The sequence below is a fragment of the Sus scrofa genome, chromosome 11 (assembly GCF_000003025.6).
Source record: "Sus scrofa isolate TJ Tabasco breed Duroc chromosome 11, Sscrofa11.1, whole genome shotgun sequence".
NCBI classification, from domain to species: Eukaryota; Metazoa; Chordata; class Mammalia; order Artiodactyla; family Suidae; genus Sus; species Sus scrofa.
Genome location: NC_010453.5, coordinates 66,573,708 through 66,600,043, shown reverse-complemented (window position 1 = coordinate 66,600,043; position 26,336 = coordinate 66,573,708). Strand labels below are relative to the sequence as shown.

The following is a 26,336-nucleotide window of genomic DNA, read 5'->3' as shown; positions in this document are numbered from 1 at the left end:
CATTGAAGCTTCTCCATGCGAGCGTCTGCCTCTTGCAGCCAGAGTCCCGACTAGCCTTGGGGAAATCCCTGATACCTAGTTAGGACTTCTAACATGAGCTCGAGGTCAAAACGTGGTTCTCTGTGCCCAACCATCCACACACTAGTTAGAATAAATCGGGGCTGGCCTAAAAGAATGACTGCAATGAAAAACATTCTACTTTTCAGAGGATGAAGTCTTCACTAAGTGGATAGGAAGTGGATTCCACCCTGCAGAAATGTCCAGAAGACCTCATTTGCTCTCCAAAAGAATTCTTTTTTTCATCAGCATTAAGTGACCAATTTATTCTCCTCTCCTCTACAGGCCCCTCACCCACTGCTCCTATTTACAATCAGTCTTCAAGACCACCCTTTTACTAGAACAAAAGTGGGGAGAATTTATCTATATTGTACTGACTCTCCTATCTGGATGCATACATTCCCACAAATACAGAAACTCACACATCCAGAAAAATCACTGTTCGTCCAGTGACAGAAGAATGAGAAGGGCATGAGGAAAAAACCCTACAGGGACAAGGACTCTGAGAAGAAACCGTGAGAGAGATGAGGGACCCCGTGTTCAGGTTACTTGGAAATAAGCTGAGATTAGAGAGGTCTGAATAACGTACAGGCCACACGCAGCGGCGATGACGGAGGGTCGGGCTCTACGCCTTCCTCCCTGAATCTCTCTTTATAAACATTTATGGAAAGAGTGGTGACCTCGTTTGTATAACAGCTCCCGTGCATTTTGATCCGTTATCAGTGCATGAGGTGATGGTCCCTGCTAGAACAATGTGTTTTAAAATCTATCTTTCATCTCTGAAGCCATATCCATCTCCCCCAAGGGACACCTGGCCACCGAGTCTTGCCCCGTTGGGCCCCGTTACGCATTCCACCCTGTCACTGAGGAGCATTATTGCTGTCACTTACTAAACTGAGCTCCCCGAGGGCAAGGAAAGCTGCCTAATTTATTCCACCCAGCAAGTGCCTGATGTGGGGCCAGTCTCATTATATGTTTAGAACAAATGGATGCCCAGTACCTATCATATATTAAAATAGACTTCTGACAAACCAGAGGTCTCACATGTAAACACATTCATTATTCCACAACCCAGTGAGGTGGTTCTCAAACTTTGCTGCCGACTAGCATCACCTAGGGGCTTCAGAGAAAAAAACCAAAAAACCAAACACCAGCTCAGGTCAGGAGGAGACCAATTAAATACTTGGGGAAGGGGCTGATGTTAGAACCTTTCAAGACCCCTTAGGTAATTCCAGAATGTAGCCAAGTTTAAGTGTTCTGGACAGGTGCTTCTCAAATGTTAACATGTGTACAAAACACCTGGGGATATTTTAAAATTCGAATTCTGGTCCCAAAGGTCTAGGGTGGGGCCTGAGAGTGGAGCAGTAACAGGCTCCCAAGGGTGCAGGGGCGGCGGCCGCTGTCTCTAAGGGACAGTACGGTGACTCAGGGACTTGAGCCTGGGTTCCAGGTCCTCCCCCCTTTTTTTTCTTCTTTTTTTTTAAAGCACCAGACATACAGCTCATCTTCATGTTTCACCAGGAGTTTCGTTCAGGGGGAGAGTTTGTTTGAAGCAGGGCCCTTGTGATAAGTAACCCAAGAGAAGAGTGGAACATAGATCGGGGCGTAGGGGAGAGCCGGTGAGCGCCCGGTGCGGGCTCCTGGGCGGGGAGCCGGGCTGCTCGGCCGGTCGGGTCCCGGGCCGAGCCCGGGGGGTGGGGGGCGGGGGGAAGACGCCCGTCCCCGCCCTGGGTTCCCTGCGCCTGAGGGATTTACCTATTGTGCCGGAGAAGGGAAGGAGGGGGGAACGGAACACAACAGAACGGGGAGACCAGGACGGAGGGGAGGCAGCGGAGCAGCGGGGGCGGCAGCCCTCCCTGTCCCCGCGGCCCGGGGCTGCGGCTCCGGGCTCGCGGCCGGGAAGGTGCGCGGCGCGCGCGCCCCACTTACCATGACTGTGGCCGCGGCCGCGGCTGCCTGGGCGGCCACCGCGGCCTGGTTGGCTTGGTGCTGCGCAGCTTTGATTTTGGCCTGCAAGTGTGCAGGAGGGTGAAAATATTTGCATTTCTCCCTCATGCAACGCCCCTTTATGTAATCCATACAAACGGTTACGGTGTTGTCGTTTGTGTCGATCATGGTGCTGTCGGCGGGGTGCGCAAAGCGGCAGTCGGTCTCTCCCCGGGCGCAGTTTCCGCGCTGGAACTCCCTGCAGACCTGGGACACGGGGGAGAAGAGCACACGATGCGGCAGGGGGCCCGAGCGCCGCGCAGGCTGCCTCGGCGAGCGCCGCGTGGAGGTGAGAGAGAAAGAGAGGTCCACGCGCTTCCTTTCTTTTCATGGCGGCTTTTGCGCCCTTTACAGCAAGAGTTCAGTTATCCAGAAAGCAAGACCCGGAGCCCCTGGCAAACTAGTTTTGCCTTCTGCTTCACTCTCTTTCCTGGGGTGAGAATCTATATCAAGGAAGCGAGTAAAAAAAAAATCTACAGTCTAGCTGCAATAACAAAAAAAAAAAAAAAAAAAAATCAACAAACCTCCACTGGCCTTGGGTTTTATTTATCTATAGAAAGAAAAAAGGAAGAGAGGGAGAGAAAGAAAATATTCTATTTATATACTAATTTGGAATAGATATAAAACTGGGACATCTACACATATCCACGTCTTCTTCCACCATGACACCTGTGCGCTGTTACAGGGTTTTCTGCACGGAGGAATAATTTCACCAGAGATCAAGTCACAAGGTCATGGCTGCACAACCTTGAGGGGGCCTTGCAAACCCGTTCCTCCTCTAGGATGATGGGAAGTGGGGGTGGGGTGACTGAATACTCTAGTTTTCCCATAGGTGTCACCTGCTCTACAAAGATAAGGTAAGTTTATACCATCAATTAGAAGAACTACAACATCTAAGACACTAAAACTTTCATCTAAAGTCACAATAGTATTATTTTTTGACAGCACAGAAAGAAGATAAAGAAAAGAGGAAAAGGAGAGAAATAGGGGAAGAGATAAAGGGAAAGAAATGAAAGGAGGGGAGGAGCATAGAGTTTGAGGTGTTTCAGTGTTGTTTCGCTTTTACTCCTCAATCCTTAATTATCCTGAAATCTTAGGCTCATGCTCCATCCGCTGAGCATGCTCATGGATCAAAGAGTTTACAAAAAATTTTTCTTTGGAATTTACCGGGTATTCTTAATCTTGCGCTTAATATTGATAACATGAACGACACAAATAACAAACACATAATACATATATTTATAAATATCATTGTCAGGGAAGAACTGCTAGTAAAATTGTAAGTGATGTTCTTCCCAGGCTCCACCCCCAAAGTCGATGTGCTTAACGTGGTGGTTCATATCTTGATCCTTTGCGACATCATAGGAAGGGTCACTGACATGACTCAAGCCTTGTGAGAGTCAAACGTACTCGGGAAATAGAGTTTCACTGACCAGGGGCCAAGCGAGTTTAAAGGATCAATCACAAAATTATTCATTGCTTCCTTCTAACTTTGGAGCGTTATCCCACATTCCATCTTTAGCTCATGAAATGTACAAAATAAAAGTTACTAAGATGTTCCCACAGATTCTGAGCAAGCCTCCCCCTATGCGTGGAGTGACTTCAGGCTGAGACTGCATGAGCGTAGACCAGCTCTCAGTCATTCACCTGGGGCTCTGTGTGCAGCCAGCTTCATTCCTGGTTTGAATGAATAGCAAGCTGCTTTGCTAAAGTCCTTGTGAATCATTTTTACATATGTCATTGTCTACCAGTCCTGCTGGGAAGGACAACTTGTTCCCAACTCTGCGGATTTAATTTGCTTTCTAAACGACGCAGTCACGTACTGAACATGAAAGCTTTATGGGTCCACCAGGTGGAGCTCCAAACTCTTTTCCAGCCCCATGAGAGGGCTCCGTATTCACGGAGATGGGCTTGATCAAAACAGTAGAAATGGGAGTTGATAGTCTTTTCGTTGTGGGATCCATATACTCCAGATTGAACCTAACATTGAGCAACGGTTTTATGGTTTTCAAGATTTACTGGGTAAATATTTAAACGAATGCACATTGAACGAACATTCTAGAATGATCTAACATAAAGCAGTGGCATACATATATACCACCTAACAACTGGAATCAAGCTCTTTGAAAAATCTATCAGGCTCTTTAGACACCCATATGAAACACTCTATTAAATATCATCAGATACAGTAGTTAAGATAAATGGATGACTCCCCTGATTAAAGAGAAATCTTACCCAGTATAGTATAGGTGAGTTGGTCTGACACATGGCTTAAGAATTATGTTTTACAAATATGTGAATTTGTTTCCCTGACTCTTGTAAAAATACTTGAATTTAAGTTAAAGTACCTCAAATCAATAAGGAAAAATTCCCAGCCTCCAGCTCCCCTTGCTCACCTGCATACAACCTGGGCTGACAAACCAGAACACGACTAGGTCTCAACCTTCTGCAATAGGACCACAGCACTGGGTCAGTAGTCACAGACCTGCTTCCTCCCACCCCATCTCTGGGCGTCTCCCTGGCCCTGGCTGCCGGCCTACGAACCTGCTGTTCCCAGACCTTTCGGATCCAGCAAAGGTGAATGTCTGGCACAGCTGGAGGCCTTCGGGCGCCACTCCACGCCCGCGTTGTGACTGATTCAGTGTTCCATGTGTTGTTACACATTTTGCCCCTCAACACACAGTCCACACAACAGATTTGTGTTTGTATTAAATGAATTCTTTTCCCTTTTCAGGCTACTTTATACTTGGCCTTACAGTCAAAGGACAGAATTAGGAATGCATGATTCATTTGCGGTGGATGTGTGTGGATGGCTGTTTCCTAAGACTGAATATCTTGCAAACATTCTCTCACAAAGAACTATACTTCGACCGCAAAGACATCTCAGAGCACAAAAATAATTGAAGTACCTCCAGTTTGTCAGTCCTGAGAAGTTTCTGAGTTGCAGTTGAGCCCGGGACAGTGACAGGTGGACTTCCGGGAACAATGACAGGTGTGGTGGGTAGAATTTCCGTTGGGACTAACCCAACTCCAGGGGTTACAGGTGCTAAGTAAGGAGCAAAGCTAATCGCCGTATTTGTCCCTATTGCGGGACCTACAGGAAAAGTGGGCTGTTAAAGGAAAATAACACAGGACAAAGATTTCTTAGAATAAAACTTTAAAAAGTCACCCGCAAGCGTCATTTGAGCAAAACTTATTCTTTCCATGCAAGACTCTTTGTGCTAGTTGCATAAATCAGTGCTGAACTTTGAAAACTCACTGAACTTCTCTGTTTTTGTTTAGTAAAAATGAAATCTGTGGAGATCCTCTCTTCCCCAAATCATACAAACACCTGCAAAACATCCTAGAAACCTAACTAGAAGGGCCAGGTTAAATGTTTATTCCTGTGAACGTGTTCTCAGAAAAGAAAATAATTTCACTCTAACTACTCATTCCAAACTACTGAATGTTTTAACACGAAGGTGGTAATAAGACTTATGGAATGCTGGCTCATGACCTTTGATTTCTCCTACGTGTCTTTCAAAGGGAGAGGCAGAAAGAAAAACCTTGCTTATCACTGGTGTTTCGGCTGACCAAGCTTATACATTCTCAAAAAGTGGGGACTGCTTGGTATTTTGTTTCGCTCCGACTTACCAGTATATTTCTATGTTCCATCACTAGCATGTACAATCCCAAAATGCACAGGCAGTTTTCATTTAGACCAGCTAGTTCTTGCTCTAGTTTAACTATGTCTAGATCTAATCTTTCTTTCCTGAAAGGTTGGATGGAAAAGTCTGAACTTTTCAATGGGCCATTAAAAGTTGGTTTGGTTTCCTACGTCACAAAATCAATGCAGCAGTGACAAAGGCACACAGTACCTACAAATATACCCTTTGTCCAGGGGTAAGAAGAAATATATTAGAGGGTTATTTTTAAAAGCTTCACCTGAAAATATGCCTTTCAGAAGGGAAATAATGTACCTTTAAGAGAACAACACATTTTGCTTTACTTTAAAAGAACTAATGTTAAAAATTTAAGATGCCAGATGAAAGACTTTTCTTGGAATGAATTTTGCACTGACTTGGACCCGAATGTTTTTTGTTGGTTTGTTTGTTTTTAGTTATTGGATGACTTTTAAACTATTTTTAGGACCAGTTTTCAGATATTTGCGATCACATGTTAATGCAATTTTCTAATATTGAACTATGCTGCTGGCCATGTCACGCTGCTTCTCTATTTGTACCTTCTGGGTGACAGTTTTGTTGCCTATTTATAGCTCAGAGTGAGTTGTTGAACATATGGGAAAAATAATCATCTATATCTATTAAGCAATTTTTTATTGCCGGCAAGTAACAGAAAGCTATCTCTTACAAATGGTCATGTTGGAAAACAGTGCATTATTGGTAGTTTGTGTGCGGAGTTCTTGCAGAGGCTGGAAGTCTTTGCCGAAGCGATGGCGGGCAGGGGGCTGGCAGAGGTGATCCTAATGGTTTTGGAGGGCTGCTGCCATGGCATTCCCACGAGGGGCTCTAAGATCTTTATGGCTCAGACAAAAAATTCACTTGGGGAAAAAGCTGCAGCATGAGGTCTCAACATGGGAAAATGATGGCAGTTAGGATTTTTTTTCTGCCTTGACTTTCTACAAAATGTTATATGTGTATGTTTTCCATTTTCAACCCATTTGAGTCATAACTACAGAACGCTGTGGTTTTGAGTTAACTGTAGCTTTTATAATTTAGTACCCTTGAAAAGACGCCAAGTGATTTAAATGGTATAAGGACTATATAATGTTAAGATTTAAGCAAATCAATTCTGAAAGGTCATAAATCACAACAGATCAGTGATTCAAGGAACCAGCTCTATCAGAAATGTGGGCGCGCGCGCGTGGCGGGGGGAGGAGATTTCATAAATAGACATATCACAAATTTTGACTCCATAGGTCTAGGCTGGGGCGTTGAAATTTGCATTTAAAATTTTTTTACTACCCGATCTGATGTGCAGCCTAGTTTGGGGACCACTGTCATCGATGGGGAGTGAACATAAGTATTAAGAAACGGCAGTACTAATTGTGTAGTTTAACCCGGAGGTTAATGGTAACGTTAACAGAGAAAAGAGCCCCCCCCCCCATCTCCATTTCTGCCTAATGGAGCAAACCCCAAGCCTCCCTCCCTTAGATCATTCGAAGCCCGAGCCCGGTAAGAAGACACAAGTTCAGCTTGTACCTTGACTGACAGTGGGCTCTCAGAACCTCAAAAGGCATTTCCCCAAACCCTTTTTGGATATCAACTAATCTTTTGCAAAGCTAAATTTTGCTTTCCAAAATATGTTACTTGTTCATCTGATTTAAATCATTGAAAATGAATGCTGCAGTTTGTTTTACTGATGATAGCTGTGACACAGTTCACAGAGAGTATTATTTAACAGCGAAAACACAAATAGGAGACGAAGAGAGACATGAATTCGAATCACAGGCTCTGCCAGTTGTTAATTTCTACCCTGGGCGGGAAGTCAACCTCTTGAAGCTTTAGCTTTCTCACCAAAAGGCAAGTAAAACTACTCAGCTTCAGGAGTTGGGCTGAGCAAGGTATTATTTCTCTCTTATTTCCCAGGGTCAGGATTCAAGAAACAGCAGCCAACATTAGTAGTATGAAAAAATTAGTATTAATAAAGTTCCCCCCAAATTATGCATTGATTCTATAACAGGAATGTAATCAGCCTAGCAATATAATAATAGAGGTATAAAAACCTTATTAAATGCTAGCAATTATATCCTCTTTTTCGAAATGCAGACTGGGAAAGTATGTTTCTTGAAATTAAGTTAAAAGTGCATAGGCTTTATGAAGATATATTCAGTTAGATGTCGTCTCTTTTTTAAAAATCGAGAGTTTTCTGTTGAAGTTGAATAGTAAAAACTACAGTTATGGTAATTTTATTTTATTTATTTATTTATTTTTGTCTTTTTGCTATTTCTGGGCCGCTCCCGCGGCATGTGGAGGTTCCCAGGCTAGGGGTCCAATCGGAGCTGTAGCCACCGGCCTATACCAGAGCCACAGCAACGTGGGATCCAAGCCGCGTCTGTGACCTACACCACAGCTCACGGCAACGCCGGATCATTAACCCACTGAGCAAGGGCAGGGACCGAACCCGCAACCTCATGGTTCCTAGTCGGATTCGTTAACCACTGCGCCACAACGGGAACTCCCAGTTATGGTAATTTTAGATATGAGCATATTATTATTATTATTATTAGTGACAGTCATACCTATGTCTGTGAAAGGTTCATCTGTTTTCAAAGCATTCTCACACGCAGTGTGGTCTTTAATCTTCTCAATACCCGTGAGAAGTGAGCATGGCAGCCAGAGGGGTGCAGTGTGACAGGTGAAAGCAATTTAGAGTGGAGACGTTGGTGGATCACTCAAGGTCAAGGCTGTGAGGCAGAGTCAAGGCAAAGCACCCAGGACCCCTGGCTCCCAGTCCCAGTTGTTTCTACCCCTCTGCGCTCACTAGACTTGGTTGGTCATTTCTTAAAGCAGAAGGTGCGGGGGGGAATCACAAGCTGCCCTTCTGTCTTTGGAGGGTAAAGAGGGGACGCTGCGGAGCCAGGTCCCAAGGTCGCCAGGGCCTCCAGCAGACAGAAGGTGGAGGCTGCCCTGACAGCTATGGGGCGCTGCTGCCCAGAAAAGCGGTTCTCAGAGCCTGGCTTCGCATTTAATTAAAAGGAAATCAGAGTGGAGGCTGATGTCTGAATTCGGGCCTGAACTGGCAGCTGCGAGAAGAAACGGCAGCCCCTCCAGGCGATTCTGCTCCTGGAAGCCCACCAGCTAGAGCAGAACTGGCCCCGCGGTTCCTGCAGGAGGGCTGTTGCCAGGCTGTCTGAGACGAGATCCTTTTGGTCCTTGTCATCTCTCAGCACGAACTGCGGCGAGGGAGGCCCGAGGACGAGAGCCGCAGAAAGGCTTCTGGAAGAAAATCGCGTCTGAAACGCGGGTCTCGCTTTCTTCCGTCTGGACTCCTCACCCCACGTGCCTGTGTGCCCCCCCGGGGCCCTGGGTTTCTCCCTCTCGCCTCTTCCTTCTCAGCACCTCCCCGCCAGGAGGTCCGGGTTCAGAGGTCACTGGCTCACACATGCGCACACGCTCTGGAAGGTCAGGTGGTAGGGAGGAAGGCAGCAGGTAGCTGCGAAGTCATGAGCGAGCAGCCCGAGGTATATTTATGGCTCTAAAATATAGTCATTTGACTTTTTAAAACATGGGAGCATGAGAACTTTGACTTCATTTGCAAAGCTTTGACTTCAAAGGGTAGGTATTTGGCACTCAAACTGAAAGGCTGAAAACATGGCATCCCTTAGGTGTCTCCCTTTACTCCCAGAAGCATCTCTGGAGGGCAGAACACTCAGTGCAAGATCATGTCCCCAAGGCCTGGAGCGCATAGGATCTTAAATCTCTCTCCTACTAAACACCCCGTCCTACTTCTCCATCCCGAGTGTAGGTGTGAAGAGTGGGTGGGTGGGGAAGGGCAGTGTGCTGGGAAGGAAAAGAAGGCAAGAGTTACTGTTATATTCTACCGGGACTTGGAGAAAGGAGACCTGCCGGAGGAATAAGGTGAATGAGACTTCAAAGAAAATGAATATGAGACGGAAGAATTATAAGAGGAAAGAATAGCTTGTATTTTCCTTCATCCAGTAAATATTTATTGGTGGTACTGAGATGGTGCCAGCACACTGTGTCTGCACTTACTGAACTTAAACCCTGATGTAGAAGAACAAAGAAATAAAATTTCAATTCACTTTTGTGGGTAAGCAGAAGTGAGGAGGCCTCACTGATAGTGACAGAGATGGGTGGCGGGTCACAGGGAGTTCTTGTGAATGAGAGGAAGTTCATACAGCAAGAGTCGTAGGAAATGTCCATCGAAAGCAAACGCCTTGAGGCAACGAGAGCTTTGTGTGTTCAGAGAACTGAAAGTTTGCTTTTGTCGCAGTGGATGCAGGAGCAGTTACCCACGATGGGTTGGTGAGCTGGGCAGGGACCAAGATCACGGATGACACTAGAGATACGGTCAAGGTTACATGTTTAGGCTTTGGCTCCGGTGAAACGGGAAAGCACGGAAGGGTTTTAAGTAAGAGAGTAAGAGGATGCCATTGACATGTTTAACAGATTCCTCTAGGAGTTCCCGTTGTGGAACAGCAGAAATGAATCCGACTAGGAACAATGAGGTGGCGGGTTCCATCCCTGGCCTTGCTCAGTGGGTTAAGGATCTGATGCTGCCTTGACCTGTGGTGTAGGTCATACGTGCGGCTCGGATCCTGCGTTGTTGTGGCTCTGGTGGAGGCCGGCAGCTGTAGCTCCAATTAGACCCCAAGCCTGGGAACCTCCATATGCCATGAGTGCAGCCCTAAAAAGCCAAAAAAAAAAAAAAAGATTCCTCCAGTTGCTGTTTGCAGGACACAACGGAACAAAGCACGAGTGGAAATTGAGAGATTAGGAGGGAAAAGCTTATAAAGTATTTTGAAAGAAAAAGTTGATAGGAGCTCAGGTGAGGCTGCTGGGAGGTAGAGAAGTGGAAGGTCTCGACGGCACGTGCGGCAGGACTTGCCGATGAACTGGGTGGGAGGGGATGTGCTCAGTTTTGGTCTGAAGCTGCTGGTTGCACCTACGGGGATGTGAATGTAGTAGAATAAAAAACTGGTCTTGAGTATGGCAAGTTCCTGCGAGATGAGTCCAGTAGGAAGTAGATATGTGAGCCTGAGGCTCAAGAGGAGAGGATTGGGCTGAAAATAGGCCTCTGGGAGTCCTCGGGCTGTAGATTCACAGCCGTAGGAAGGGATGCGACGATGAAGCAGAGGGTAGATGAGAGAGCGGTCCAGCACTGGGAACAGGAACGAAGGGGCCTCCGCATATAATAGAGGAAAATAATGGGCAAAGGAGGCAGGAGGCAGGAGTGATCAGACAGGAAGGGTGTTCCACAAAGGAGAGACGACTACACGTTAGTAGGAGATTGAATGGATACAGCGAAACTGAAAGTCACCCTTGGTTTCGCACTCTGGAGGTCCCTGGTGGAGAGATTTCAGCGGATGGCAGATGGGAGATAGAGGGAGTGGAAAAAATAGCCACAGCTCTTTAGAGAAGTTTACCTTAGAGGGAAACCTAGAAATGGAGTGGTCCTGGCTGCTCTGTGCCTATCCATTTATTTGTCTTAAGCATCTTCTGCATGTATTAGTTTCCTGTGGCTCATCTAATGAACTCCCACAGACGTGGTATCTTAAAAACAACACACATGTAGTCTTTCATAGTTCTGGAGGCCATAATCAATTTCCTTGGGCCAAAATCAAGATTTTAGCACGACTGTGCTCCCTCTGGAAGCTCTAGGGAAGACGCCGTTCCCTGTCTCTTCCATCTTTGGGCCTTGGCTAACATTCCTTGGCTTGTGGCCACATCCCTGCAGTCTCTGCCTCCGTGGGCACACGGCCTTTCTCCTCTTCTCTATGTGTGTCAGCTCTCTCTCTGCTTCTCTTACAACAATACTTGTGACTGCATTTAATCCAGGAGAGGTTCCCCCATCTCAAGATGCCTAACAGTCACATCTGCAAAGCCCCTGTTTCCTTGGAAGGGGACATTTCCAGGCTCCAGGGTACCTGTAATTGGAGGGCCGTTATTTGGGCTGCTAACTGTACTGGATCACTCATTCATTCTGAGCCTCTGAAGTTATTTGTTTGTAGAGTTAATGACCTTGAAGTTTATTATATTCTTTGTTCCATTTTTCTCGTGATTTAAACACACCTCTATGAAAACATGTAAATGTGATGTTCCTTTTTCATGGAGTAATGGGGATGATTGTCTCCTAATCAATATTTGAGACAACACGTAAACATAATTTCACAATAGTCAACAAAGAGTGTACGGCAGGAATGGGGTTTTCTTACGAACATGGCCCCTACTGAGGCGCAAGGTAATCCTTCCCAATTCTAAATAAATTAGCGGAGGATTAAAATGAGTGAAACATAAGGCACTGTTACTCTGTCGACCTACATGGTTCTAAATTTATTCCCATAGACATTATTTAATATGTATACCTACATATTTAAACATTTAGGTAATATAATAAAATTATTTCTATGTATGTATCAATGAAGAGAACCATGCATTAGACAACATGTGTGTAGTTTTTAAAGAGAACCACTTAAATACCTCTATTTGGTGTTAAATATACCTGTGTTTTCCTTACATCTCAGCTAACTCTTACTCTTCCTTTAGGATGTACTTTTTTTTTTTTTGGATGGAGGTACCAGGAATAGGATGTACTTATTTGGGATTTTCTCCAAGCAGCCTGTCCTGCCTCAACTGAGATCCTAACTCCCTGAGCCTGCATCTGCCTTTGCCCTTTTGGGAGTCTGTCTACACCCAAGACTGAATCTTATTTTTCATCCTGGATCCCCTGCCCCTGTACTTTTTTACTCTGGCAGAGCTGGTTCCTGGCTACTTTGCGCCATGATTCTTGGGCAGAAACCGGGAGACAACAGAATTGCCAACAGTCTGCCGGGATTTTCTCCCCTCTTCCCGGACCATCCTCCTCTTCCCACTTCATCTCATGGACACACAGTAAGAACACTGACCTCCCTGGTAGCTGTCCCTTTGAATGTAGCAGCTTTCAATTACATAGAATTTTCACACAATAAAGACTGATTTTTAAACAACTGTCTTTTGTGTATGTACTTTTTTTAAAAAAGGAAATTTCACTCACTTCACTGGCTTTGTTTTTTGTTTTTTTGTTTTTTTTTTTTAATTAGCTTGTTTTTGACAAAGAATTTACAAATGTAAACGAAAGCTGCAAAAGCCAAAAATGCACTCCTTCCCCCCAGGGCCTCATTCCTAAAACAATCTCCAGACCTTTAAGGAAGTAATTCCAAACACTGTGAAATCCGGGCGAAAATGTTACACAATCCATATTCATAGACTGAACTCCCTAGGCATTTGGCCTTGGGGACCGCCCTGCAGCTGCCACACCCTTTTCAGGCCTCTGAGACCGGAGGCTGTGGCTAAAGCGGCCCTCTTTGGGGGGCGGGGGGCTTCCATCTGGCTCCAGGAGGAGCAGACTGCACCGAGCACCCTGGTCCAGGTGTCTGAGTTGAGGCCCAGCTCCACAACTTATTAGCTGGAGGACCTTGGATAAATGCATTAACTTCTCTGGTTGCTCATTTTCCCTTCCTTAAAATGACACCATTGAACTGAATAACCTGTTACATTGCTTCAAATGTCTTAGGCATCAAAACCTCTTCTTTCTACAGATCATCAACTCATACCCTAAATGAAAATGGACAATTCTTTCTTTCGAAGATGGTTCCAATATGGAGTTCACTGGTGGCAAAGAGCTGGGGTGACACCGATTTCCCAGATATTGATTAGAAACTGCCTTCGCGGGCTGTGGCCACGTGTGCACTTTTCCATTTAAATAATCTCAAACCCCCTGTTTTCAGCATCTATTACGCAGCAAAGCTATTTGCTGTAATTGTAGCCAAAGAGACAGAGCAGAGGGAGGCCATTTCAGGTCAACACGGCATCGCTGGGACCCACACTTTCATCATCCAGCCCATTATTAGCTGCACTGTACTCACCACTGGGTGGAGTGGGGATCCTGGAAACAGAAATTGCATTTGCTGGGCAAGCATTGCTGCTGCAGTTTTTTGCTGGATCAAATTGTTCCTCCCGTTAATTTCTAGCTGAGTTTTTAAATGCGTTGGAGGGTGCAGATACTTGCAGTTCTCTCTTGAGCAACGGCCCTGTAAAAAGGAGTTTTGGCGTTAGGACTGTTATAAGTAGCTTTCAACTCCATTGTCAGCCACTGCACAATCATTCCATATAGACAAAGGGGTGTGTGTTTGTGTGCGCACATTACGTTTGTATGTACAACAGAGCTGGAACGTAACGGTGAGTGAATCAGTCACTAGATGCTGGTCAGCCGAGGTCAGTGAAGCATCCTGAGATGATGTCGTTTTTTAATGGATGCTAACTGACAAAAGACACTAAAGAAAGGTGACTGCTGAGAGCAGAGCCAGACCCTTCCTGGCAGCGTGGAAGGCAGTTGAGAGAGGGGCATATTTATTGTGACTTATCAAAAGGAGACTTTGAACTTGCTAAACACTGGTTTGTGCATGCTGGAGGGATGACAAAAAAGGAATAATTATGTGCCAGCTTTGTGCAGGGGGGATGGTAGTAAGATTGTCTGGATGCGTGTGTGCGCTCCAGGTTGGCCAAAGACAGCCCTAATTCAAATTATGGGAGGAGAGGCAGGGCTAGGGTAGGAGGGGACATTCTTTAGTAGCTGATGCGTGGGTACAGTTTCCAGGCGTAAATTCAAATAATCACCTGCAACGGATCAGTTTGCAACATGAAAGCTGCTGCCCTGTGTCCCCGCCCCACCACCGCGGTATAAAACTCAGTGTCATGATATACATAGTGCGGAGTCTTTATGGCTCAAGTACCATGCGGATTGTAAAGTTGGCAAAGTGAAAAAGAAAAAAGAATCAGGTGACAGGTGTGCCGAAAACCAGTCCTGAAGAGTCCCGGCACACGGTAGTGTTTATACTGAATTCCCAAGTTTTCCAAACTACCGATGGAGCAGATCATGTTGTTGTGTGAATTATGCAATTTCTGGAGAAACAAGAGCGAAACGTGTTAACCAGTATGAGGACTGTCATTCCCAAAGGAATTAGTCTATTTGCAACCAAGGAAAGAGAACACGGGTTTGTTTACCAGATATAAAAGTAATTTTCAAAAGCGAGCTGGGTGGATCTGGGGAACCAAATTTGTTTATAGTCATCCTAATTCTAAACATCTGGAGCTCTCACGCTGCCTCCCGCTAATTTCAGCTGCACTTTTGGCAGCTCAGGCAGTGGGAATCGCCCAGCGCCGCCGTGGAGAAGGGCAGACGGGGGTCCTGGGCTCAGTCTTGGTGGTCCACACTCATCAGCTCACGCTGTCCTGAGGCCCCAGTGTTGGCCACACGAGAGGCTGTGTCACCCTCTGCAGGGCCGACCCAGGAGCAGGTAATGGGGACCTTAAAAGGACTATGGTACGTTTCTGCTAAAGCAATTCTTAACACGGGGCAAGGTCATCATGTCTCCTTAGTGTCAAGTTCATACTGTGCATGTTTCATTCGGTTTCCTAAGGTATGAAATAGACATCTTAGGTCAAGTATTGGAAGGTCTAGTGTGAAAATACAGGCACACTGGACCCACAGTTTAAAATAATCCAAATCAAAGCAGTCTAAGGGAGTTCCTGTTGCAGCTCAGTGGTAATGAACCTGACTAGTATCCATGAGGATGCAGGTTCAATCCCTGGCATCGCTCAGCGGGTTAAGGATCAAGTGTTGCCATGAGCTGTGGGAACTAGTCAGGTTCTTAACCCACTGAGCCACAACTGGAACTCCAAGACCCTACCTCTCTTATCTCTCCGGAAACAGTGTTTAACCAAGGGAGGAAGAGTTAAAATAAAACAAAAAAGAATCCCAGCGGCCACAGGAAGACTTTTCCAAGACATTTTTATCTTTATTTCTTGGACTAAAATTGGGAGCCGCTATTTTTGACGCTTGTGTTTTGTTTCACAACGACATAAAAAAGTGCTTTATAGTTCTGTTCCCTGCCCTCTCCCACTCGGTTCCGACAACTTGCTTTGATACTCAGCAGTGTTTGGGTGATGATGCGTATCCTGACAAGTCTTACACCTTAACAAAAACTTCCTTACAAATTGTTTACTGTGTCAGATAGCTCGTTATATTTTGACAGCAGCTTTTCCTGTAGGATTTTAGAGTCCTATAGGATCCTTTACTAAAATTCTGCTGCCTGGAGCTTCCCGGGGCTTGAATGCATATGCCTCAGATGTCTGTGCTGCAACATCCTTCAAAATATTAATATAAGATTGAACTGAGATTCAGAGCTGTTTCTTCAAATGTGGGTACCTGGAGAAATATCCTGTAGAACTGAATATCATTTTATATATAAGATATTTGATTAAGTATACTTATGTAGCTTTTATCAAGTTTTGAAATAAACATTTACTCTATGGAAGAACCGAACAGCCAGTCGAAATACAACCACATCTAATCCTCTACTTAAAGAAAATGACACACAGGAGTTCCCGTCGTGGCTCAGTGGAAACAAATCTGACTAGCATCCATGAGGACGTGGGTTCGGTCTCTGGCCTCGCTCAGTAGCTTAAGGATCCAGCATTGCCATGAGCTGTGGTATAGATCACAGACGCGGCTCGGATCCCATGTTGCTGTGGCTGCGGTGTAGGCCAGCAGCTACAGCTCCGATTGGACCCCTAGCCTGGGAACCTCCATACGCCACGGGTGTGGCCCTAGAAAAGACAAAAAGAGACAAAAAAAAGAAAAAGAAAATGAGACACAAATATTTTTTCTCTCTTTGGTAATGCGAACGATATTCCCTTAGTGCGTGCGGCGAGCCAGGCATCTCTCTAAACCTTGTGCCTGTATTGGCTCATCTAACTCGACAACAGCCCTTAGAAGAAAACAATCAGTATTTTCATTGTGCAGATGAGAAAACTGACGCATAAGTGATTCAAGTAATTTGCTCAGAGTAACTCGGGTAGGAGAGAGCAGAGCCAGCTCACCCAGGCCTCTGCCTCCAAAGTCTGTGAGCCTAACCACTCCTCTCTCCCCATCTCACAGATTAGCAGACCCAAGCAAATGATCTTCCTCCATCCCCAAATCTTTGTATCTTTTCTATTATATTTTAAACTGTGGGAAGTAGCCTATTATTTTATGAAGGGTAATGCTAGATTTTTACCCTCCCTGGATTTTAACTATTGCTAATAAATTGGCTGGTAGCCTGGGAACGTCCGCATGCCCTAAAAAGGAAAAAAGAAAAAAAAAGAGAGAGAGAGAGAGGGAGGTAGACTCCAGCTCCTGGAAGGGGACTAGTGCAGCTTTTGTGGGGTGGAGTGGGCGGGCGCCATTCCAGAGTCTCTGTGAAGAATCTTCTAGAACAGGAAAACAGGAGCCCCCACCAGGGGCTAATGTGGAGATTGCAGCCCTCAGAGAGGGGCCTAGCTTCCCCCAGGGGGGCTATACCATGTATAGAATGACAGGTGGTCTGGACCATGGTCCCCATTGTTCTTGATGTATTTCCAGGCTGGGTCTCATGCCTGCCTTCCTTCAACACATACTTATTGAGATCCTACTGTGTGCCAGGTGTTGTGCTAAGTGCTAGTTAACTAAAGATGACCAAACACAAGATAAGCTGCCTCTCCTCCTGAAGCCTGCAGTCTAGTGGCAAAGACCTCTGTTAGCCAAAAGAGATAAACATGTAATGACAAATTGTGGTCCCTGTTCTGGAGGAGAACGCTAAGGAGAACAGTGGGAGAGGGTCTGGGGACAGCTCTGAACAAGTGACATTTAAACTGAGACCTGAAGGTACCTCAGAAAACTAAATATAGAACTACCATATGATCCAGCAATCCCACTCCTGGGCATATATCCAGACAAAACTTTCCTTAAAAAAGATACCTGCATCCCTATGTTTACTGCAGCGCTATTCACAATAGCCAAGACATGGAAACAACCTAAATGTCCAAAAACAGATGAATGGATTAAGAAAATGCGGTACATAAACACAATGGAATACTACTCAGCCATAAAAAAGAATAAAATAATGCCATTTGCAGCAACTCGGATACAACTAGAGGTTGTCATACTAAGTGAAGTAAGTCAGGAAGAGAAAGACAAATACCATATGATATCACTTATATCTGGAATCTAATATATGGCACAAATGAACCTTTCCACAGAAAAGAAACAAACTCATGGGGCATGAAGAATAGACTTGTGGTTGCCAAGGGGGAGGGGGATAGAGTGGGATGGACTGGGAGTTTGAGGTTAGTAGATCTAATCTCTTGCATTTGGAGTGGATAAGCAATGAGATCCTGCTATATAGCACAGGAAACTATATCTAATCACTTGATCCATTAGCCAACATATGAAAGGATAATGTGAAAAAAATGTGTATATTTATATACGTATGACTGGGTCATATCTGCTGTGTAGCAGAAATTAACAGAACATTGTAAATTAAATATAATATTGATATATAATATATAAATATATATATATATAATATAAGTAAATATATAACAACTGAGACCTGAAGAAAGAGAAGAAACTTGACAAGGGAGTGAGTGGTGACTGATGCGTGTGTGTGTGTGTGTGTGTGTGTGTGTGTGAGTGCGCGTGCGCGCATGTGTGCGCATGTGTGCGCACGCATGTATTTGTGTGTTGAGGGGGAGAACGCAAGCTGAGGACAAGAGGAAGAGGATTTGCTAGAAGAATGTGCCATCTGGGGACTTTCATGAAGTTTCTCAAGGCAGGAGCACAGAAGGGGGTGTGGGTTGGAGCTGGAGGATGATAAGAGATAAAACAGGAAGAAATAGATCAGCACCAGGTAACAAAGAACTCTGGGCGTGGTGTCAAGTTGAGGGCTGTGGACTTCATTGCCACTGACAGTTTCCATGCAGGAGAAGAGCAAGATCAGCTCTGCGTTTTACGCTCCAAGTAAAATCTTACCCTGGTCATTAGGTTTTACGTCTCTAATTTTGTTACACTTTGTATTGCTCGGAATCCCCTGATTTAAGAACAATAGCAGAATTCTGGCATAGTTTACACAGACTTTGTGCAGTTCATTCTACCTCCAAGAATAATCTCTCCTGCAGGAAAATTTAGTTTAGGGAGAATGCTTAGAAGCAAAAAAGAATTTCAAGCTGAATTAATAAGTTTGTTAAAATAAGCGACCATGAAAGATGCTAATACAAAATACCCATGTTGACTCGCAACAGGATGAAGAAAGATGCTAAATAACTGTAGTATGTACTTGGCAGGACGACAGATCGGAGCGATCAGAATTACACGGTCATTATATTACAGGGCATGGGACAGAATAAACGCAGCTTTGTCCAAGAAAAGACTTCACAGTCAGGTTGGTGGGAGAAAGGAAAAGCATAATTGAAAAATGAGATTTTCTAATTGCTTATTTTAAAACAAGTAATTTTTGGAATCTTTTCCTAGGATGCTTCTCATTGAAAAAGTCGATTACAATATGGAAGCAAAAAAGAAAACAGATTAATTAGGAAATTATGTAAAGGGATTAACAATAGGAGTTTTTTGCCCATAGGAATAGCTCACAGACAACTATATCCCATTGGTTTTCCATGGGAAAAGCAAGGGATTTTATATGAACTCCAATCCAAACGGACAACAGGCCCCTGCTGTATCACGCCGGGGTCATTTGGATTGTTTCTCAGTGTGGACCACGCCACTGATCAGCAGACTCTAAAAGGCCCTTCTGGGGGAGAATTGCCATGGAGGGCTGGGATCACAGCCTGAACTACTGCCTTCTGCCTCTTCCTGTTGGATCTCGGCTACGTCCTGCTTTCGCCATGTGGCAGTGTTTTCAAGGGAGCAGGCCAGGCTGTGGAAGGGGGAATGATGACTCAGATATGCGGCAGAAGGTCCCACCCCCAACGTGGCCTGTGGCAACACCCATGTCCAGAAGCCTGTGCAGGAGCCCACGGATGCCATGGAAGAACCGTGCAGAGTCCCTCACATTCCACACGTGTGCAACCAAGACAAGGGAACCCCGATGTCCCAGCAGATACTCCTGTCCCAGAGGGACAGTCCTGAAACCTGTTGTGTCTTGAACCTTTCTCGTGGAAGCAGTTTAAACCAGTGGTAAAAGGGAGCAGTCTCTGGAACTGGGCTTTTTGGGCTCGACATCCAGCTCTGTTCTTACAATGGGCCCTTGTGGCCTCCAGCTGCCACGTCTGTAAAATGGGGATGACAATGGTCCCTGCCTTGCAGACCTTGGTAAGGATTAAGATTTCATGCTAGAAAGGGTGTCAACAGTTCCTGGCACAGAGTGAGCCCTGTGTTTTCATTATTACCCTTCTCCTCCTCCTTCTCCTTATTATTGCTACAAACGCCTTCTCTGCAGAGCCGAGAAAAATGCATGGTATTAAAAACAACCATCCTGGAGTTCCTGTCGTGGCGCAGTGGTTAACAATCCGACTAGGAACCATGAGGTTGCAGGTTCGACCCCTGGACTTGCTCAGTGGGTTAAGGATCTGGTGTTGCCAGATTCAGCCCCTAGCCTGAGAACCTCCATATGCCATGGGAGCAGCCCAAGAAATGGCAAAAAGACAAAAAACAAAAACAAAAACCTTCCTGATACTAGTTAGGTTTTTATCATAGTGCTTCTCCCTGGCTTGTCTATCAAGCCCTTTAATGCTTTACTACTCTTTTTTTTTTTTTTTTTTTTTTCGAGGGTTGCACCTACAGCATATGGAAGTTTCCAGGCTAGGGGTCAAATAGGAGATGCAGCTGCCAGCCTATGCCACAGCCACAGCAATGCTGGATCCAAGCCATGTCTTGACCTACACTGCAGCTCATGAGCTCATGGCAACAACTGATCCTTAACTCACTGAGCGAGGCAGGGATCCAACCTGCATCCTCATGGATACTAGGCGGGTTTGTTACCGCTGAGGCACAACGGGAACTCCCAACACTTAATTATTCTTGTTCTCACAATCATGACAACGTTGGCCATTTCTCTCTTCAGAAGAACCTAAGATCTGTTTTTCTTCGATATTCCTGCTGAAACTTCCCAGGGGGGAATAATGGAGTTTAAAGCAGCTATGCATTATAGTGGGGAAAATCCTGGAATTCTGGTTGTGGCTTCATCCCCAAATGGTTAGATGAACTTTTACAAAAAATTCATAAGAGTCTGTGCCTCAATTTTCCAATTTTCTCATCCATCAAACGGGGGTGACCAGATTCCCGTATCTCACCTCCTTTTGATAGTTGTAAGAGCTCAAGAGACAGCCAAAGTGGCTCTGAAAAAGATCATAGTTGGCCATACATTGTTGATTCCACATCTGTTTCTCCCTCGAATGCTCCTAATCTAGCACAAGGGGAAAGCCACATAAACCAACAGTTACAGTAAAAAGTGACACCGGGGACAGATGTTGGCAAGAGTCCACATGTTCTGAGAACTGTGAGAAGTCTGTGTGACAGACGAGGTGTGAAGGGCATCAGCCAAAGTGGCAAATTAATTCTAGGAGGATTTATTAAGTACCTACAGTGTACACAGCTTGAAAGCGGAAAATTCAATCAAGTAGACCACTGCTTTGGTCCCTGTGACATGTAACTTGTTCAGCAGATGCTAAGTGACTAAACCGGCTGGGTGAATCAGAGGCTCACAGCCTCAGTTTCCCTAGTTTCAAAATCTCTCAAGGTTTTTGAAAGTGGGAAAAAAAAGTGAAGGCCTTTATTGGGCAGGTAGCAGATTTATGCCGATTCATCATTTTTCTGGGTCTCAGTCAGGTGCAAGGGCTGAGCTTAACACTTGACCTGAACCTTCTCTTCCTTCTCCAGCACATTTCCAGAAGGATATGGGTGAGCGAAAGGGTGGGGGAATAAAGTGGTAATTTACATCAGGGCTTAAGTCATAACATTCACTAGGGGATTGAAATAGCATTCCTTTAAAGCAAGGGACAAATTAGGCTTTCAGACTTCTTTTGAATTTAAATAAACTAATTGAACTACACGAGCTCCTTGTATTCTTAGTTCCAACTACATAACATAGCAAATAAAATACAAAGCACATAAAGGCATCCTAGAGGAAGCTTGTAGATTCGGGAATCACGACAAGGGAATGATAACCAGAAGTCCCATCAAAATGAACGATTGCCCGTATCATCAAGATTATGTATGAATTTACAATAAGCACTTACTGTTTATTAGTAGTTTAGTTCAATTTCTAGTGCAATTCATCTTTTATAGTCTATATATGCTATACTCTCTTGATCAATAGCAGTAAACACTGTACTGAGTAAAGACGGATAAAAAGAGAATATTTATAAATTTCTCTTCTCCAGGGCATTTTCCTTTTTAAAAAAATTTATTATAGTTTATTGACAATGTCCATCAATTTCTGCTATACAGCAAAGTGACCCAGTTATACATATATATATATATATATATATATACACACACACACACATATATACACTCTTTTTCTCATATTATTTTGCATCCCAAGTGATTGGATAGGGTTCCCCGTGCTATGCAGCAGGACCTCATTGCTTATCCACTCCAAATGTATCAGTCTGCATCTACTCACCCCAAATTCCCAGTCCATTCGCCTCCCTCCCCCTTGGCAGCCACAGGTCTGGTCTCCATGTTCATGGGTTTGTTTCTTTCCCACCGACAGGTTCATTCGTGCCGCATATTAGATTCCACATATAAGTGATAGCATGTGTCCCTTTTTCTCTTTTGCGTCCATGGTGTGGAGGCAACATGTAGGAAGAGGTAACGAAGACTGGAGAAGGAGCCAGATGTGAAAACCAGCAAAAGTCACCGGTGCTGATAGGCAGTGACCACACCTCCAACCTGACCCACCACCCATGATCACTGTACAACCGTGCGTGCTGGGGAGAATAAGAGAGAGCGTGAAACAAGCTGTGTAGACGGGTGCAGAGGTCACAGTGGGAACTGTGGATTGGTCTGCGTTTCTTCCTGGAAAAGATTAGGAACAGGCATAATGTCCCAGGCCACCATCTCCCCCGGATCTGCAGCTGAGGCCCAGTGCCCCCCGAGGCTGGTGCTCTGCCCTTCCTTAAGGGGAAGTCGCCAATGTTCTGAGTCTGCTGTCTCTAGATTTCATTTTCGCCAGCCTCTTATCCCCCGGAGGCTGGAAAACCTTGGGGCCCCGACTAGTGCTCTGCAAGTAGGTTATTATCATCATGCCAGGGTAACTGCCCCATTCCTTCCAGCACTGTTGGCATGGGCCAGTAAGAGCTAGTTTGTGACCATTTTAATAAGACATAAAAATTAACAAATGGGGAGGAAAGGCAGCGAAGCTGTGTTGTTTGTAGTTTGCCATTTCAGAGCATGTTTCAATCTTTCTTTTAAATGGATTTTGGATGCCTGGGAAGTTTGTTTAATTAATTAATTCGTTTTAAATTAATTGGTTTATTTATTTATTTGTAAACCTTAAGACTCAAGTTGATTTTTTTTAAAATATGCTTTAAACTACTCTGAGCATCTCTCTGTCTCCTGATTTACTAATAACGTGAAAAAGCTCTTTCCATTGTTTTCCTCTTCGGCTTCTATCCTGTTCTCTGTCCTTGAACCTGGGCAGTTTAAGTTTCTCGTGCTACTGTGTCTTATGATTGGAAAGAGCTGCTTGTCGGTTTGATTGAGAGGCCAAGCCCTGCGTTTACTGATGAAGACGATCCATCCTGTTAACTTTATATGTTAACTGAAAATGGTTAAGAGACTCAGGGAAGCCAAAAACAGCCCATTTCCCAGAGATTTAAGGAAACTAAGTTCCATCCATCAGACGCTTCATTTAAAAATCATTTTTAAATTGGAGAAGTAGCTGGATGTGTAACTGGCTCAGCGGTAACAAAACTGACTAGTATCCATGAGGACGTGGGTTCGATTCCTGGCCTTGCTCAGTGAGTTAAGGATCACAGGTTGCCTGAGTTTTGGTGTAGGTTATAGATGTGGCTCGGATCTGGCGCTGCTGCGGCATAGGCCTGCAGGTGCATCTCCTATTTGACCCCTAGCCTGGGAACTTCCATATGCCATGGATGCAGCTTAAAAAAAAAAAGACAAAACAATCATTTTATTTAACTAAAAGATAAACGTCTTCTGAGTCACAGAAGAACACTGGTTAGTGTGGATGATGATGTATCAGCACAAAACCAGTCTAGTGGATGTTTGACTTCAGAGAGTCTGGACTTCCGGGCAGCACGTTCATCAGCACGAGCTTCACCTCGGTCAAGGGTGAAACAGAAGCTCTAGGAAATACACTATCCCAGCATTAGGATGCGGGGGTGCCGGCCTTTCTGGTCCATGTCTCATACTTCCCCTGGGGACAGGGACCCTCACATGGTGGCCCTCCGTGCAGGTTATCAAGCATCTGTTCTCCTTCCTTCCCTCCAGCAAATCTTACTGAGCCTCAGCACAACGTGCAGAGCCCTGGGATATCAAATGAGCAATCAAAACCTAGACCGAGCAATGCCAGGACACGGGGGATTCAAGGCGAAGGTGCAGACATTGCAGGGAACGCTGCCTGGTTTAGGTGACTCTAGAGGAAGGGACATTTCGACGGAGATCTTTATTGGATTATCGACGGGTACACGCGGTGGGGAGGTGGGTGGTAAGGCTTAGTAATTTAGAAAATCACAAGCCAGGCTCACGCACAAGCTCTCTGTGGTGGTCAAGTTCCCGAAGCCCCCTCAATGGGCTTTCACACTGCACCTGAAACAACATAAATGCTCAGGAAATATCGGCTGCTGTTCTTATTGTCATCAGTTGATTAGCGTAATCCGTATGATCAGAAGCTGGTCATTTTCCAAAGACGTGAAGTAGATCCAAAGACACAAACCTTCTGTCATCGATCGTCTCTTTCAGTCTGATTTAAAAACCATGTGGTGAATCACCTACCCTCACAGAGGACTTTCTGGAATTCGGACACAGGTAGACGATCAGCCTTAAAGTCTGACATTTAGTGGGTATGAAAATGACTGTCCCATGCAGAAAAGAGCCACAGTCCCAAGTGTGTGTTTTCCCCCTTCTCTGGTCACTCCAGCCCCTTCCCCCAGACCCTAGCACCTCTTCTCCTGGATCCCAGGAATCAAAGAGTTAAATCCAGCCCAGCAGGTGGGAGGGGGCTCCCTGCCCAGCTCTGGTGCATTCTGATTGGCTGCTGACTGCCTGGGGGGTATTTCTATTGAAATATTTTGCATATTACACCTGATTATAAATATACTTGTAACAAAGCCCGAGTGCCCTGGTTGTTGGTGTCCAGCTGGGGAGGCTTCTGGGAGGAAGTCAGGGCCCTTGAGAGGGGTGGGCAGGACGGGGAGAAAGATGGGGAAAAGACGCAGAAACCAAGGCTGATCGGGCCAAAACGCACCGAAGCACTGGAAGGAGATGGAAGGGTAGAGTGTCCTTTTCAGGGTGCATTCTATTTTTAGTAACAAAGAAAAGCACGCTCCTCTCAGGCTCCTGTGGGTTACTGGCTGTCCTGGGACTGCCCTGCAGACTGCACTGCAGCCCGAGGCAGCTGCACTTGGCTCGGGACACACAGCCAGGGAGGTGCTCGCAGGGCCCCAGCACCACTGCAGGGCCGGTTCTGCACCGCTTGGGGTGGGGGGACGGGAAGCTGAGCTGTGTTGCAGAGGAGAGGGGAGGACTTCTTGGGTCTGTCCCCCAGGGCAGGAGCTGCAGGCCTCCATTCCTTTATTCATTCAACAAACATGGTGGAGCATCTGCTCTATGCCAGAAACTGGGATGGAACTGCACCCAGGGTACTGCGGTGTGATCCTACTCTCAGTAAAAATAGCTGAGACTTATATAATAGTGCACGTATCATGTACCAGGAGTTTCTAGTGCTTTTGGTAAATCACACTCTAACCTTCAATACAAGGGCTTAACAGAGGAACCGTGAATATTCTTATCTTATGGGATAAAAGGGAGGCACAGAGAGGGGGAAATAACTTTCCAAGGTCATGCGAGTAGGGGGGCTTTAATCCAACAGGGCTGGTGTCCTGTAAGGAGGAGGTGAGACACTGTGAAGAGACACGGGGAGAAGGCTGTATTTCTGAGTCAAGGACCTTCCGAAGCTGCCAGAGCCTGAGGGAGGCCAGGAAAGGTCCTTCCCTGGACCTTTAGAGGAAGCATGGCCCTGCTGACACCCTGGTTTCAGGCTGCTAGTTTCCACAGCGGTGAGAAAATACATCTCTGTGGTTCTAAGCCGCTTGGGTTTGTGGTACTTGTTCCAGCAGCCTTAGGAAATGCGTACAATCACCTAAAAAAATGCCAGATCATGTCTATTTGTTTCCATGAGTTTGGAGGCTACACCAGCAAAACTATCTTCACACAAAGATTTAGTTCTGTGGATGGGTATTTGAATTTGTTTTTATAAACCCAGGTAACAAGCCTCCCTCGTCTTATCAAAAAAAAAAAAAAAAATGCACCAAACTCCCAAATCCTTAACATGTACAATGATTTTCTGCAAATGAAACTAGTCAGCCTAAACGCTATCTGATTTTTCATAGGGAAGACTTAATAGGAGAGATTTATTTTAGTAAAAGACAAAATGTTTCACTAAAGAACTTATTAGTAATGCATAAAGGCCTACTGAGGCTCTGAAGATCCATTTTCAAAGAGAAATGTTGGGATAATTTTGCTCTCCTGATTACAGAGAAAGGCTTGATAAAAACTGTCCTTGATATTAAAAT

At 45.2% G+C, this 26,336-nt stretch overlaps 1 protein-coding gene across 21 annotated transcripts in view; it reads right to left on the bottom strand.

The window, feature by feature from the left end:
* The window catches only part of MBNL2 (muscleblind like splicing regulator 2), a 159,731-nt gene that overhangs the window by 41,610 nt on the left and 91,785 nt on the right, over positions 1-26,336 (bottom strand). For 20 of the 21 annotated variants that reach the window (XM_021065800.1, XM_021065796.1, XM_021065798.1 and 17 more), the window contains 3 exons: positions 13,631-13,795; positions 4,953-5,153; positions 1,987-2,250 (listed from right to left, as the gene is read on the bottom strand). In XM_021065800.1, coding sequence (XP_020921459.1) covers positions 1,987-2,250; positions 4,953-5,153; positions 13,631-13,795 — 630 coding nt within the window. The remainder of the gene's footprint in view (positions 1-1,986; positions 2,251-4,952; positions 5,154-13,630; positions 13,796-26,336) is intronic. The other variant, XM_021065815.1, reaches the window with a different exon arrangement.